Genomic DNA, 15458 nt, shown 5'->3' on the forward strand with positions numbered 1-15458 from the left:
ACTGTTCAAACCCTAGAACACAAGAACTTTGGGAATCCGGCCAGTTTAAACGGAGGGTTGGGGTCTAATAGACCTTAATCGAAGTGTTCTCAGTTGAGAACACCTCGATTAAAGTCTGTTCGACCTCAAATGGTCAAATCCAGTCAAAGCTTGGGTCGTTTGTTGTTGAGCTTCCAGAGTGAGTTTCCTTTTTCTTTTCTATTTCTTGTTTGAATGTTGTCTGAGTTTGTTAACATGTTTAGTTAGTTTGTTGATATTTCTGATATGTTCTTTCAATTTCCTCCATCTTCGTAAGACCTTTTTATTTGGTCGACTATTCTTCTATTTATTGTTAAATACGTATGGTGATATACATACTCGATTTGATCAGTGTCATCAAGTGTTCCATTCATGTTGTTCCTCTGTTTTGTGCAAAGTTGTCTGAAGCCATTTGAGGCCCTGTTCGTATTATTTGTTTATCGACTGATTGTTCTATGTTATAATTAGTATAGTCGATTAGATAAACGTCGTCGATTTGTTTTACAAGGCTGAATGTTCAAATGGTCTGATTCTGATAAGCCTCACATGTTTGATCAAACCATTGTCATTTAGCTGATTATTTGAATTTAGCTGTGAATGGTTTATGGTTGCAGTGCACTTAGGAAATGGTTAGAAGTCAGTCTTGGGCAGGTGTTGAGTTTGAACTTCCATAAGTTCAAACTTTAGGTTGCTGAAGCTTAGGTTAAAACAGTAATAACCAGGGGTTAAAAGGGGTAGTTTGGGGTTTGAAAAGATCAGAAAATGGTTAGTTTATGTTGGGCTGACAGTAGGGTACTGAAATATGATTAAACTAGTACAATAGTGTGGAACTAAACTTGATAGCATGGGGTAATTGAATATTATAGTCTCCCCATACCTCCTGGGTACAAAAACCCATGAGAGGGCTGTCAGGAGGAGGGGCATTGTCGATTAGTTTAAAGGGGTAAGGGCTGAAGGGATCAAGGCAGCCTGGTGCTTGCCTACTTTGCTTATAAATAGGCTGGTTTTAGAACAAAAGGGGAGAGGTTTTTTTTTCGGGCTGGACAGTTTTTCTGGCTGGACAGTTTTAAGGGTTGATAGAAAATGAAAAGCAAAAACAAGGCTGGTCTTCCAACCTTTAGAGGATAGGCTGTTTCAGAGTAATAGAGAGTTAAGAGTGTGCTGGATTTTTGAACATAACAATCAGAAGCTACTGCTTTTCTGCATCTGCTTCCTTCTCTGCTTAGCCTGTATTTGTTTTGATGCTGTTGGGCTGCAAACTGGGCCCTTTACTTGTTGAACACTGTTTCAGTTGAGTGTTCTTGGCTTTCTGTTGGTCTGAAAGTTCACTGGACTCCTGTTTGGTTTAAATCTGTTGTTGGTTTCTCCTACTGGGTATTATTGGATGTTGTTTTGCTGGGTTTGTTGTTGGTAACAAAAAATCTGACTGCCGGGGTTGTGTTGCTATTTTCTGTTGCTGCTGTTGTTGTGTATGCTACTACTGCACTGATCATTCCTCTTCTTCTTTTGCTTTCCTATACCAGGTACACAACTGATATATTGGTCAATGTAGGCTGAAATTTGAAGCATGAATACAAAAAAATGAAGAGTTGAAGTTATTTTGAATTCGCTTTAGAAATATACTGAACATTAGTTGTATGTATGACAGTTTACTTTCTCTACTAGAACCATGTAGTTAGTTGTGATGTAACTGAACCTTTATACATATCATTTAATTGGAGAACTCTATGTTTTGCTTATAATTAGAAGGGACTAATGTTGCAGTATCCCTGTTCTGTTAGTTCATCATTGTTGTCAAGAAGCATGTTAGGTACCCAATAGTTACTTCTTTAAACAAATAGCCTGTTTTTTTTAAATTGGTAGGGATATTGCATGATCAGACAAGCAGTACTTTACATTTCAGCCCCCTTATAAATGTCAAACATATACAAAATAGGTTAACTAGGCCAAATTGGAATAAGGATGGCCCAGGTCGAGTTTCACATTATGCATATTGGGCCTGGGCCCATAATATCTAAACAACTGTCCATATACGCGTTCATGTTTCGGATTTTGCAAATCATATTCGGAACCCGACTATAACTAACTTGTAAGAATGTAAATAAAGTTGGACCGTTCTTCTTCTTTCATTATTAGAGACAAACTCAATAGAAAACATAGTCATTATAGGATGACCTTTTAAATAAAATGAGACGAGCCTCGCCAAATAAAACGCATAGATTGAGGGGCTCTCACAAAATGTATGTGTTGATTCCTTAGAACTCGGGATAGGCCGTTTAGCAAAATTCCACGGCCTTACCCAGAAATGATAATAATGCGTTAGACTCTTTAGGCGCGATTTAATTAATCTTACCTTCTTAAACTCGGGTGTTCATTTCATGCGACCCAAATCCAAATCCCAAAACATTGAATAAAAATATGTTCCGGACTGCGGGTGCATTTCATGTGACGCAATCCAAAGACATGTTTTTAAATGATGTTCACATTCCTTTAAAAATATAATAAAAGCGGTAAATAGTTAAAATTTGCACATGAGCTCATAATTGTATAAAATCAGATAAACAAGCCGAATATGACAGTTGAGCGACCGTGCTAGAACCACGGAACTCGGGAATGCCTAACCCCTTCTCCCAGGTTAACAGAATTCTTTATCCGGATTTCTGGTTCGCGGACTATAATACAGAGTCATTCTTTTCCTCGATTCGGGATTAAATTGGTGACTTGGGACACCCTAAATCTCCCAAGTGGCGACTCTGAAATAAATAAACAAAATTCCGTTTCGATTGTCCTTTAATTGGAAAAACTCCTTCACCCCTCGCGGGGGTAGAAAAAGCAGGTGTGACAGTAGCTGATGGTGATGATTCAGACTTCTCATTAGTTACAACAGAGCCATCAACATTATCAGACATATGGTTGATGGACTCGGCTTGTAGCTATCATATGTGTCCCAACAGGGACTGGTTCGTGGATTTTCAAGAAGGAGAATATGGAGTCGTCCACACAGCGGATAACAGCCCTCTTACCTCATATGGTATTCGTTCAATACGATTAAGGAACCATGATGGAATGATCAGAACATTAATAGATGTTCGATATATACCGGGTTTGAAGAAAAATCTCATCTCTGTGGGAGCCCTAGAATCAAAAGGGTTCAAAATCATTGCAGAAAATGGAGTGATGAGAGTATGCTCCAGTGCACTAGTGGTAATGAAGGCCAATTGAAAGAACAATAACATATACCATTATCGCGGTAGTACAGTTATTAGGACAGCGACAGTAACATCCAGTGACGAAAAAGAGGCAGAAGCAACCAGGCTATGGCACATGCGCTTGGGACATGCTGGAGGTAAATCCTTGAAAACTCTATCAGATCCAGGATTGTTAAAAGGAGTAAAGGCTTGCAACTTGGAGTTTTGTGAGCATTGTGTCAAAGGGAAACAGACAAGGGTTAAATTTGGTACAACGATCCGTAATACTAAAGGCATTTTGGATTATGTACACTCTGATATTTGGGGTCCTTCCAAAATACCTTCTTTGGGTGGGAAGCACTATTTTGTAAACTTTGTTGATGATTTTTACCGAAGAGTGTGGGTGTATACAATGAAGAGCAAAGATGAAGTGTTAGGAATTTTTCTCAAATGCAAAATGATGGTGGAGAATCAAACAGGCAGGAGGATCAAGTGTATTCGCACATACAATGGAGATGAATACAAAAATGATCATTTTAATAAGGTCTGTGAAAATGATGGCATCATCCGACACTTCACTGTTAGACATACACCACAACAGAATGGAGTGGCAGAACGTATGAACCGGACCTTGCTGGAGAAGGTACAGTGTATGTTGTCCAATGCTGGCTTGGACAAAGAATTTTGGGCTGAGACAATTACATATGCATGCCACCTCATTAATTGCTTATCATCTGCTGCTATTGATGGCAAGACACCATTTAAAAAATGGTATGGAAAGACTACTGTAGATTATGATTCTTTGCACGTATTTGGCTCAACTGCATATTATCATATGACAAATTGGATCCAAGGGCAAAGAAGGTTATTTTTATGGGGATTACTTCTAGAGTCAAAGGATATCGCTTATGGTGTCCTATGACAAAGAAAGTTCAGCAGGGATGTTATCTTTGATGAATCTGCTATGGTAAATAAGATAACAGAAGATACCAAACAAAATGAGGGTGCTTCTAAGCAGGTGGAGTTTGAGGGAAAATTTATTTTTCCTACACAAGAAGCAGAGGAGGAAACAAATGAAGATTATCCTCTGGAAGAAGAGCCAGTAGAAAGGGAGATTCCAACTCAGGAACCTCAACAACAACTTGAATCCATAGCAACTAGCAGGCTAAAAAGAACAATAACAAAACTTGTTCGTCTCATAGAGACGGTTGCTTGTGCCGCCGTAATTGTAGCTGATGATGTTCCTACCACTTATAAAGACACAATCCAAAGTTCAGAAGAAGATAAGTGGAGGATTGCCATGAATGATGAAATACAATCCCTTCATCAGAATCATACATGGAGATTGGTCAATCTCCCGAAGGGAAAGAAAGCAATTGGGTGCAAATGGGTATTTGCAAAGAAAGAAGGATTTCCTAACCAAGAAAATGTTCGCTACAAAGTAAGATTGGTGGCCAAAGGATATGCTCAAAAGGAGGGAATTTCTTACAATGAAGTATTTTCTTCAGTTGTAAAATATTACTCCATTAGAATTATGTTGGCTTTGGTAGCACAGATGGATTTGGAACTAGTTCATATGGATGTAAAAACTGCGTTTTTACATGAAAACTTGGAGGAGGAAATCTACATGACTCGGCTAGAAGGATTCAAAGTTGCTGGAAAAGAAAATATGGTATGCAAACTTGAAAAATCATTTTACGGATTGAAACAATCTTCTACACAATGGTACAAGAGATTTGACAAGTTTATGTTGTGGCAAAGGTACAAGAGAAGCAAATAGGATCGTTGTATGTATTTGCGCAAGCTTGAAGATGGTTCCTTTGCATATCTTCTCATATATGGAGATAAATTGATAGCTTCCAAGAATTTGGAAGAAATTGATAAGTTGAAGATTCAACTGAAAAAGGAGTTCGAGATGAAGGATCTGGGTAAGGCAAAGAAAATTCTTGGCATGGAGATAATAAGAGATAGATGTTCAAAGAAACTCTGCTTATCTCATAAAGAATATTTGAAAAGAATACTACAGCGCTTTGGCATAGATAAGAAGACTAAGCCAGTTAGTACTCTACTTGCTCCCTATTTTAAGCTAAGTACTATTATGTCACCAAAAGATGAAGCTAAACAGGAGTATATGTTAAGGGTACCATACACAAATGTTGTTGGTAGCTTGATGTATGCAATGGTCTGTACGAGACCTGACATTTCACAAGATGTTGGAGTTATTAGCAGATATATGCATAATCCAGGAAAGGAGCATTGGCAAGCTGTGAAATGGATTCTACGGTATATTCATAATACTGTAGATGTTGGGTTAGTTTTTGAGCAGGAATGCAATCAGTCTGTAGTTGGATATTGTGACTTAGATTTTGCAAGTGATCTGGACAAACGAAGATCAACTACTGGTTATGTGTTTACTTTTGCAAAGGCACCAGTTAGTTGGAAGTCTACTTTGCAATCAACAGTTGTTTTGTCTACAACAGAGGTAAAGTACATGGCTATTACAAAGGCTGTGAAAGAGGCAATTTGGCTTCAGGGGTTGCTAAAGGAGCTTGGTATTGGACAAAAAAGTATCATAATTTTTTTGTGATAGTCAAAGTGCTATTCAATTAGCGAAGAACCAAGTTTATCATGCCAGGACAAAGCACATTGATGTTCGGTATCATTTCGTACGAGAAATCATAGAAGAAGGTGGAGTCACGGTGAAGAAATATCATACTACGGAGAATCCTGCTGATATGCTGACAAAGGTGGTGACTGCGGTCAAATTTCAACATTGTTTGGATTTGATCAACATTGTTGAACACTGAAGATTGAAGATGAAGACACAACCAAAATTTGTTATTAAGAGAAAATTGAAGATGTGAAATTTTGCCAAGGTGGAGATTTGTTGAAAATGTCAAAAGTCCCACATTGATGGGTGACATATTTGGTTGGAAATTTTTCCCTATAAAGGGAGAGGCCTAATGTTTAGGATTTAGACACACCTCTCATTTGCCTTCTTATCTTCTTAAGGTATTTGTATCTTCTCTCTTTAGTATTATTTCACTTGTATTTTGGAGTGGAATAAAATATTGGTTGTGTCCAAGGAAATAGGCAAAATTGGCCGAACCTCGTAAATTCTGGTGTTTCTTTTATTGTTGCTTTATTGTCTTATTTATTATTTGGTGGCTATCATAATATTTTTGGTATAGTAATTGTGACTCATTCACACTATATACATTTGACTTCCGCAACAATATCATCATATTCATTGATAATCATTGAATATTAAATTTGCCATTGAATACTCCCGGACACTATTCATCTCGCATATATCCTACAATATTTGATCTAGAATTTATTAACTCTAACTAAGATTCACCCTTTACTTCATCATTAATTGATTTAATAAAAGGTTTAACACTTTTTGGTCAAACACCCCATCCCGGTTCCTTTTCCTTTCTTTTTTGATCCTTGAACGAAACGTAGTGTAGGTTTGAACATAAAACTTATAAAATATGCCTTCCACTGTCTTTACCTCCAACTATTTGCACATAGGTGAAAATTTGTAGAATAATATATACTGTACTATATAACTTAGTTTCTATAGTTAGTGATCGAGAAGGAGCTGCAGATGCAATGATACTTCCCACTTATTTACTTAAAGTCCTAAATCCATTTCTACAGAAATCACTATTGCTTTCCAAGTTGATCTGATTCCGGTTCTTCTTTCGTTTATTCATTATTTTACTGAAGGGGGTTATGTGGTGGTTGTGAAAGTTTGCATTCTTTGAAAGCTTCAGATCGGGTTATTAGTCATTTTTACATGACAATGCTCGGATGGAAGGACTGAATTCTTAGTCCATATGTTTATTTATTATCTGAGAACAAGTGAATCAATTATTATGGAGTACAAAATTATTTTCAATAATAATGGTGGTGTCTGAGCCAACTTGTGTGTCTTTCTGCAGCAGTCGATTAAATTTCTGTTTGATACTGGAATGCATTAATTTGGAATTCAATAATATGAAAACAGTGAAGTTAACCTAGTAGAACTTTGAATAGAAAGCTCCTTGTAGCAATCATAGACAAATTATTTTACAAAGAGAGCAGTATGCTATATAATGAAGGTAAAATAGCAGGCAATAAGTAATCTGAGGGGAAAAATACAGAGGAACAGTAGCAATGTTTTACAACTGCTTTCTCTTCTCCAAATGAGGGTACAGTCGCTGGAAGTGCAAGACTGCCCATATCAAGTGTCGCAAACCAATCTCAGGAAACAATACCTTTGGCGAATACAGTAGGCAGTTTGTAGTCTGCCAAAGAAGGAAATTGCTAAGGCGAGTTTCACCTGAAGTTCGAATCAACATATCAGGATTATGTGCCAATCTCATGTACATATGCCTCTCTATATCTACCAGCTGTATGATCTGATTTAGCTCCTGTATCTCTTTAGTTACTTCAACATTTTGAGGTTGGTTTGCGTTAAGTTCTTGGATTTCATTCCATTTCTCTTGGCAGGATGATTGAACAGCATGCACGATCTCATCTGTCGAAGAATATGCCACACAAATTAGGAGAGTGCTATTGGTGTTATTGGCAGTGGCTTGCATTGCCTTCTCAGCTGCAACTCTAACTGGCTCGGAAAGAAGCTTCAGGTTTCCTACGAAATGTACCCTCACTCCGTATTGATTGACAACGCTTTCTTTATGGAGTAGTCCTTCGATTTTCTCCAGCATTAAGTCCATCAAGTACTGAACTTCCTCTGGCCTTCTTTTGAAATTATCGATGCTGAATGCATATATTGTCATGTATTTGACACCTAATACATAGCAATATTTGAGCATTGACATGATAGCCATAAATCCAGCTCTGTATCCATTGCTCACTGCCATATTCCGTTTCTTGGCATACCTCCGATTCCCATCCAAAATAAAGGCGACGTGGTTTGGAATTGGTCCTACAGATAAAATGCGGAACAATGGCTTAAGCATGTAGAGGAGTGAACTCCAAAACAACTTCTCTGCTAAACCATCCATACTCTTCAACATTTTTCCAATCAGAACCAAGTTCAAGAGACTGCAACATAAGAGTCAGAAGCTGCAGTCAACATTGAGATAAACCAAAAACATGAAGGAAAAGTTCAGAGAAGTATATATATTACTATATTAAAAAAGAAGATACTAATACATGCTGTTGAAAAAAAGAGTATACCCTCAAATGGAAGCTGAGATGGCCAATGATAGTGCACTCAAAGCTAAGTAAAAAAGTGGATTATATCTGATATGAAAGAAGAAGCAGGACAAAGGGATCTCTAGTTTGTTTGCTGCGTTCTCCGTGTGAGCATATTATATGGGCATTTGTTGACGCTATGTACACAAATTAAAGCTCTGTATTAGAGAAAGAGATAGAGACAGAAAACACAACGTAACAACAATTCACAGTTCTCGCATGATTGCTTATTTAACGTAGCATCGACCTATATATTTTGCATCCCTTGAACAATATGGAATTGTTTTAGTGTTCAATATCGTTTATGACTTAAGAAAGAAACTAAATTAGGTCAAGGCTATACTGTGGGGTCCATCCCATCAATTAAGGAATATTTTCTTCCTTTTGTTGATTGTTCAAAATTGGCTGCATTGTCAAAAAGGGTAGGCTGCAGAAGGAAAATGTTAAATGTAGTAGGCGTGAGAGAGAGGTTCCGCCTATAAAAGGAGAGCTTCGGCTCTCATTTCTATACACCAAAAATCTCAGATAATACATCTGAGTGAGAAAGAGTAAGGTATTATATAGACAAGAAAATAGTCTGTGAAGAAAAATAGAGTGTGAGAGATATTGTAGTAAGGTGGAAAAAGCAAAAGAGTGTTCTTTCTTTTGAGGGTGTAATGGTCTTAGGAGTATTTGTACTCGTTACTACACAGTGTAAAATTACTCGTTATAGTGACATCAGTTGCTCTTCTTGGCCGTGGTTTTTTTTCCCTTATTCAGAAGGGTTGCCACGTAAAATCTTGGTGTCATTATTGATGCATTTCTATTCTTGCTGATTTAACCATAACTTAGTGTTACGCGTTTATCACTAATACCGTTAATACGGGGTTTATTCCCAACATATACTGGAGTTTCTAATTAAATATTGTAGTCTATAAGGCTCGGCTGAAGTTAAATGAGAGTGTCGAGATATTTATCAGTTGCAAAGTAACTGAAAAGTTTAACAAGCAAAGGTTACTCAGATAATGAACCGTCCGCAGACCAAACTTACTGAAAATTAACTTTCAAGCCACAGCCTTTTATTCGTTATATCATACGAGAAGATTTTAATCAATTTATTCATTCCTGAAATTTATTGGACTGTTTGTGATGATCTTATAATGGGAATATATTATGAGATACTGTGGATTTCAAATCCAAATAAAGACTTTAGCTCCAATTTTTAGTTTAGTATATCTGGCTTTTCCCTGCTGTCGAAATAACTGAGTTAGTAACCTAATCCAGATTGACCTGTTATTAGAACTAAATCCTGCCTAACATTATACTGTAAATGAAGATTCTAAAATACTAATTTCAATTCTCAACTGTATTGGGGAAATTCGGTGTTAGCGCGTGACATACCAAAATGATGATACGTAGTGAAAGCGGTTCGGAAGCCACGAGGGGACGGTGACCGGGGCCGACCGTCCATCCGAATCCGAAACAAGGACAATCGGAAGAGCATATTAAACACTTCCGGTGTCGAACTCCGTCGTACCCGGAGCCTTCCTGAGATCGTGGACCCCGTCTGTTACGCTATTGTAGTTACCACGGCCACGGGCGAGGACCTCATCAGCCCACTACCACATACTCAGCGTGTAGGCTAGAAACTCCGAACGTACGGCTACATCCTGTTTATGCTATAAATGCCTTCACTTGTAACACATATCTGATCACATATAACATTCCAGATTTTACTCACTATGTACTAGTATTCCTGCGAAGCTATCTTTCTCATTGTATCCATTAAGGCATAGCCACATCCGAGACCGAGGCTCAATTAGATTTCTTTTATCTTAATCTCAATTTCGGTCTATTTATCATTATTGTTCTTCATTTCATTATACGCATTTTGGATTAATCAGCTTGCTCTAAAATACAAATTCAATTATTTATTCCAAACCTTATCATTTGAGGTGTTAAAATATCGAAATAATGACTGATCATCCTTACTATCATAGTCATTAGATTTGGATATAATGATTAGCAGTAGCAATTACTGGTCTGAGGAAAAGCAGGACAAAGCGCATGTAAAAGACTAATAAAGGTAAAATAGCAGTGATTTCTTTTCCTTCTCCGAATGAATGAGGATACAGTCGCTGGAAATTCAAGACTGCCCATACCAAGTGTCGTAAACCAATCTCAGGAAACAATACCTTTGGAGAATACAGTAAACAGCTTGTAGTCTGCCAAAGAAGGAAATTGCTATGACGAGTTTCACCCGAAGTTCGAATCAAAACATCAGGATCAGGTGCCAATCCCATGTATGTATGCCTCTCTATATCTACCAGCTTTATGATATGTTTTAGCTCCTGTTTTTCTTCAGTTATTTCACCATTTTGAGCTTGGTTCGCGTCAAGTTCTTGTATTTCCTTCCATTTCTCTAGGCAAGATGATTGAACGGCGTGCAAAATCTCATCAGTAGAAGTGTAGGCCACACAGATTAAAAGAGTGCTATTGGTGTTGTTGACAGTAGCTTGCATTGCCTTCTCAGCTGCAACTCTAACTCGCTCGTTAAGAAGCTTCAGGTCCCCTACGAAATGGACCCTCACTCCGTATTCATTGACAATGCTTTCTTGCTTGATTAGTCCTTCAATTTTCTCCAGCATTAAGTCCATTAAATACTGAACTTCCTCCGGTCTTCTTTTGAAATTATCGATACCGAATGCATATATAGTCGTGTATTTGACACCCAATTCGTAGCAATACTTGAGCATGCACATGACAGCCAAAAAACCAGCTCTATATCCAGTAGCCTCGGCTATATTCCATTTCTTAGCATACCTCCGATTCCCATCCAGAATAAAGGCGATGTGGTTTGGTATTGGACCTACAGATAAAATTCGGAACAGAAATCTACGCATGTAAATGATTGAGCTCCCAACCAACCTCCTCGCTAAACTATCACTTGTCTTCAACATTTTGTGTTCCCAGATCATATTCAAACAGTTGTAGTTTACGTGTCAGAACCTGCAGTCTGCATTCATATCAAAGTCAAAGTTTCGAAATGCATTAGAATTTTTATAGACAAACATCAAGAACCATAATAAATTGAGATCACCATTCAAAGGTGGTTTCTTTTTGGTCAAGAACTCGATATTTTCCCCGAGCCAGTAATGTGGAATTATACTCCCAATAAAGATTACATATAAAATACAAGAACGATAAACATTGAAGAAAAGAAGAATAAAACAGACAGGTATTATAAGACAGAAATACTCAGAAGATGCTGTTGGAGGAATGTCTGTACCCTCAAATGGACACTGAGATGGCCAAAAGCTGATGATTGTGATTTTGGCTAAGTAAATGTAAAAGCTAGGGATCTCTATTTGGTTAGCAGCATCGTCCTTGTGGACGAATTATAAGGCCTGCATTTTGTGGGGTCCAGCCCCTTTATTTAAGGAATAAGTTTTCTTCCTTGCTTCAGTTTTCAATATAGGCTGCAGCAGCCCACGTTTTCTTTGTCTGTCAAAGAAAGTAGGTTGCAGAATATTGAAATATCAAGTATGGAAGGCTCGTTTTTGCCTATAAAATGAGAGCTTCGGCTCTCATTTTTATCATCAATCTCAGAGGAAAATATATCTGAGAGCTAGAAAGAAAGAGTGAGGTTTCACAGACAGGATATAAGAAAATAGTCTGTGAAGAAAATAGAGAGTGTGAGCGATATTGTAGTGAGGTGAAATATCAAAAGAGGGTTATTTCTTTTGAGTATTGTAGTGGTCTTTGTAGTATTTTTACTCGGGCCTACAAAGTGTAAATTCCTTACTATAGTGATATTAGTTGCTCTTCTCGGGGTCGTGGTTTTTCCCTTATTCAGAAGGGTTTTCCACGTAAAAATCTTGGTGTCATTGTTACTCTTTTATTCTTGTTAATTACCGTATCTCGGTGCTATATTATTATTCCGCTTTTATTACAGTGAATATTATTTTGGTAAGAGGTTTATTCCCAACAACTGGTATCAAAGCACAGGTTCTGCTCGTTCACTGAAATATTATTCACTGTCGGTAGTACTATACTTGGTGAAAAATAAAAATGTCCGGAGGAAAGTACGAGGTAGCAAAATTCAACGGAGATAACGGTTTCTCAACATGGCAAAGAAGGATGAGAGATCTGCTCATCCAACAAGGATTACACAAGGTTCTAGATGTTGATTCCAAAGAGCCTGATACCATGAAAGCTGAGGATTGGGCTGACTTGGATGAAAGAGCTACTAGTGCAATCAGGTTGCACTTATCAGATGATGTGGTAAATAACATCATTGATGAAGACACTGCACGTGGAATTTGGACAAGGTTGGAAAGCCTATACATGTCCAAAACGCTGACAAATAAATTGTACCTGAAGAAGCAGTTATACGCCCTACACATGAGTGAAGGTATGAATTTTTTGTCACATTTAAATGTATTTAACAGACTAATCACACAGCTTGCCAACCTCGGAGTGAAAATCGAGGAAGAAGATAAAGCCATCTTGCTATTGAACTCGTTGCCATCTTCGTACGATAATTTGGCAACAACCATCTTGCACGGTAAGACTACTATTGAGTTGAAAGATGTCACATCGGCTCTTCTACTCAATGAGAAGATGAGAAAGAAGCCTGAAAATCAAGGACATGCTCTCATCACAGAAGGTAGAGGCAGGAGTTATCAAAGGAGTTCGAACAACTATGGTAGATCCGGAGCTCGTGGGAAGTCAAAGAACCGATCCAAATCAAGAGCCAGAAATTGCTACAACTGTGATCAACCAGGTCACTTCAAAAGAGATTGCCCAAATCCAAGGAAGGGCAAAGATGAAACCAGTGGCCAGAAGAATGACAACAACACAGCCGCCATGGTGCAATATAATGATAATGTTGTCCTCTTTATAAATGAGGATGAGGAATGCATGCACCTGTCAGGTCCAGAGTCGGAATGGGTGGTTGACACAGCGGCATCTTACCATGCCACACCGGTAAGAGATCTTTTTTGCAGATATGTAGCAGGTGATTTCGGCACAGTGAGAATGGGTAACACAAGTTACTCAAAGATTGCGGGGATTGGTGACATTTGTATCAAGACAAATGTCGGATGCACATTAGTTCTAAAGGATATGCTGCATGTACCTGATTTGCGGATGAACTTGATCTCGGGAATTGCTTTAGACCGAGATGGATACGAGAACTATTTTGCGAATCAAAAGTGGAGACTCACTAAGGGATCATTGGTGATTGCAAAGGGAGTTGCTCGTGGCACGTTGTACAGGACAAATGCAGAAATATGCCAAGGTGAATTGAACGCAGTACAAGATGAGATTTCTACAGATTTGTGGCACAAAAGAATGGGTCATATGAGCAAGAAGGGATTGTAGATTCTTGCCAAGAAATCACTCATTTCTTATGCCAAAGGTACAACGGTAAAACCTTGTGACTACTGTTTATTTGGTAAGCAGCATAGAGTCTCATTTCAGACATCGTCTGAAAGAAAATTGAATATACTTGATTTAGTATATTCTGATGTTTGCGGCCCAATGGAAATTGAATCAATGGGCGGTAACAAATATTTTGTTACTTTTATTGATGATGCTTCACGAAAATTATGAGTTTATATTTTGAAAACCAAAGATCAGGTGTTTCAAATTTTCCAGAAGTTTTATGCTCTAGTAGAAAGGAAGACGGGTCGAAAGCTAAAGCGTCTCCGAAGTGACAATGGAGATGAGTACACTTCAAGGGAATTTGAAGAGTATTGTTCAAGTCATGGGATCAGACATGAAAAGACAGTTCCTGGAACCCCACAGCACAATGGCGTAGCCGAGAGGATGAACCGCACCATTGTGGAGAAGGTGAGAAGCATGCTCAGAATGGCTAAACTACCTAAGTCATTCTGGGGTGAAGCAGTTCAGACAGCCTGTTACCTGATCAATAGGAGTCCATCAATTCCGTTGGCGTTTGAAATCCCAGAGAGAGTTTGGACCAACAAGGAGGTGTCCTACTCGCATCTGAAGGTGTTCGGTTGCAGAGCTTTTGCACATGTACCAAAAGAGCAGAGAACAAAACTGGATGATAAATTTGTTCCTTGCATATTTATCGGATATGGAGATGAAGAGTTCGGGTACAGACTGTGGGATCCTGTAAAGAAGAAGGTCATCAGAAGCAGAGATGTAGTCTTCCGAGAAAGTGAAGTTGGAACTGCTGCTGATATGTCAGAAAAGGCGAAGAATGGTATAATTCCTAACCTTGTTACTATTCCTTCTACTTCTAACAATCCCACAAGTGCAGAAAGTACGACCGACAAGGTTGCCGAGCAGGGGGAGCAACCTGGTGAGGTTATTGAGCAGGGGGAGCAACTTGATGAAGGTGTCGAGGAAGTGGAGCACCCCACTCAGGGAGAAGAACAACCTCAACCTCTGAGGAGATCAGAGAGGCCAAGGGTAGAGTCATGCAGGTACCCTTCCATAGAGTATGTCCTCATCAGTGATGAGGGGGAGCCAGAAAGTCTTAAGGAGGTGTTTTCCCATCCAGAAAAGAACCAGTGGATGAAAGTTATGCAAGAAGAGATGGAATCTCTACAGAAAAATGGCACATACAAGCTGGTTGAACTTCCAAAGGGTAAAAGACCACTCAAATGCAAATGGGTCTTTAAACTCAAGAAAGATGGAAATGGTAAGCTAGTCAGATACAAAGCTCGATTGGTGGTTAAAGGCTTCGAACAAAAGAAAGGTATTGATTTTGACAAAATTTTCTCACCTGTTGTCAAAATGACTTCTATTCGAACAATTTTGAGCTTAGCAGCTAGCCTAGATCTTGAAGTGGAGCAATTGGATGTGAAAACTGCATTTCTTCATGGAGATTTGGAAGAGGAGATTTATATGGAGCAGCCAGAAGGATTTGAAGTAGCTGGAAAGAAACACATGGTGTGCAAATTGAATAAGAGTCTTTATGGATTGAAGCAGGCACCAAGGCAGTGGTACATGAAGTTTGACTCATTCATGAAAAGTCAAACATACCTAAAGACCTATTCTGATCCATGTGTATACTTCAAAAGATTT

At 38.4% G+C, this 15458-nt stretch overlaps 2 protein-coding genes across 3 annotated transcripts; both read right to left on the minus strand.

Annotated features, from left to right (window-relative positions):
- Nucleotides 1-7230: 7230 nt before the first annotated feature.
- On the minus strand, nucleotides 7231-8625 carry LOC107814918 (dehydrodolichyl diphosphate synthase CPT3-like). Its single transcript, XM_016640422.2, has 2 exons — nucleotides 8400-8625; nucleotides 7231-8264 (listed from the first exon to the last, which is right to left on the minus strand). The coding sequence occupies exon 2, from the start codon at nucleotides 8234-8236 to the stop codon at nucleotides 7376-7378; it is 861 nt and encodes a 286-aa protein (XP_016495908.2). The 5' UTR covers nucleotides 8237-8264; nucleotides 8400-8625; the 3' UTR covers nucleotides 7231-7375.
- Nucleotides 8626-10381: 1756 nt separating this feature from the next.
- On the minus strand, nucleotides 10382-11796 carry LOC107814919 (dehydrodolichyl diphosphate synthase CPT3-like). 2 transcript variants are annotated; one of them, XM_016640423.2, is made up of 2 exons: nucleotides 11686-11796; nucleotides 10382-11412 (listed from the first exon to the last, which is right to left on the minus strand). In XM_016640423.2, exon 2 carries the CDS (start codon nucleotides 11372-11374, stop codon nucleotides 10400-10402), a length of 975 nt encoding a protein of 324 aa, XP_016495909.2. In that variant the 5' UTR covers nucleotides 11375-11412; nucleotides 11686-11796; the 3' UTR covers nucleotides 10382-10399. The 2 variants fall into 2 exon arrangements, with proteins under 2 accessions (XP_016495909.2, XP_016495910.2); XM_016640424.2 differs by having other exon boundaries at nucleotides 11633-11773.
- Nucleotides 11797-15458: the final 3662 nt, after the last annotated feature.

Source organism: Nicotiana tabacum, chromosome 3 (assembly GCF_000715075.1).
Source record: "Nicotiana tabacum cultivar K326 chromosome 3, ASM71507v2, whole genome shotgun sequence".
Taxonomy (NCBI): Eukaryota; Viridiplantae; Streptophyta; class Magnoliopsida; order Solanales; family Solanaceae; genus Nicotiana; species Nicotiana tabacum.

Bases quoted from the DNA above. Each gene is read 5' to 3' on its own strand.
- LOC107814918 (XM_016640422.2), bottom strand. From the start codon at position 8,236: ATGTTGAAGAGTATGGATGGTTTAGCAGAGAAGTTGTTTTGGAGTTCA.
- LOC107814919 (XM_016640423.2), bottom strand. From the start codon at position 11,374: ATGATCTGGGAACACAAAATGTTGAAGACAAGTGATAGTTTAGCGAGG.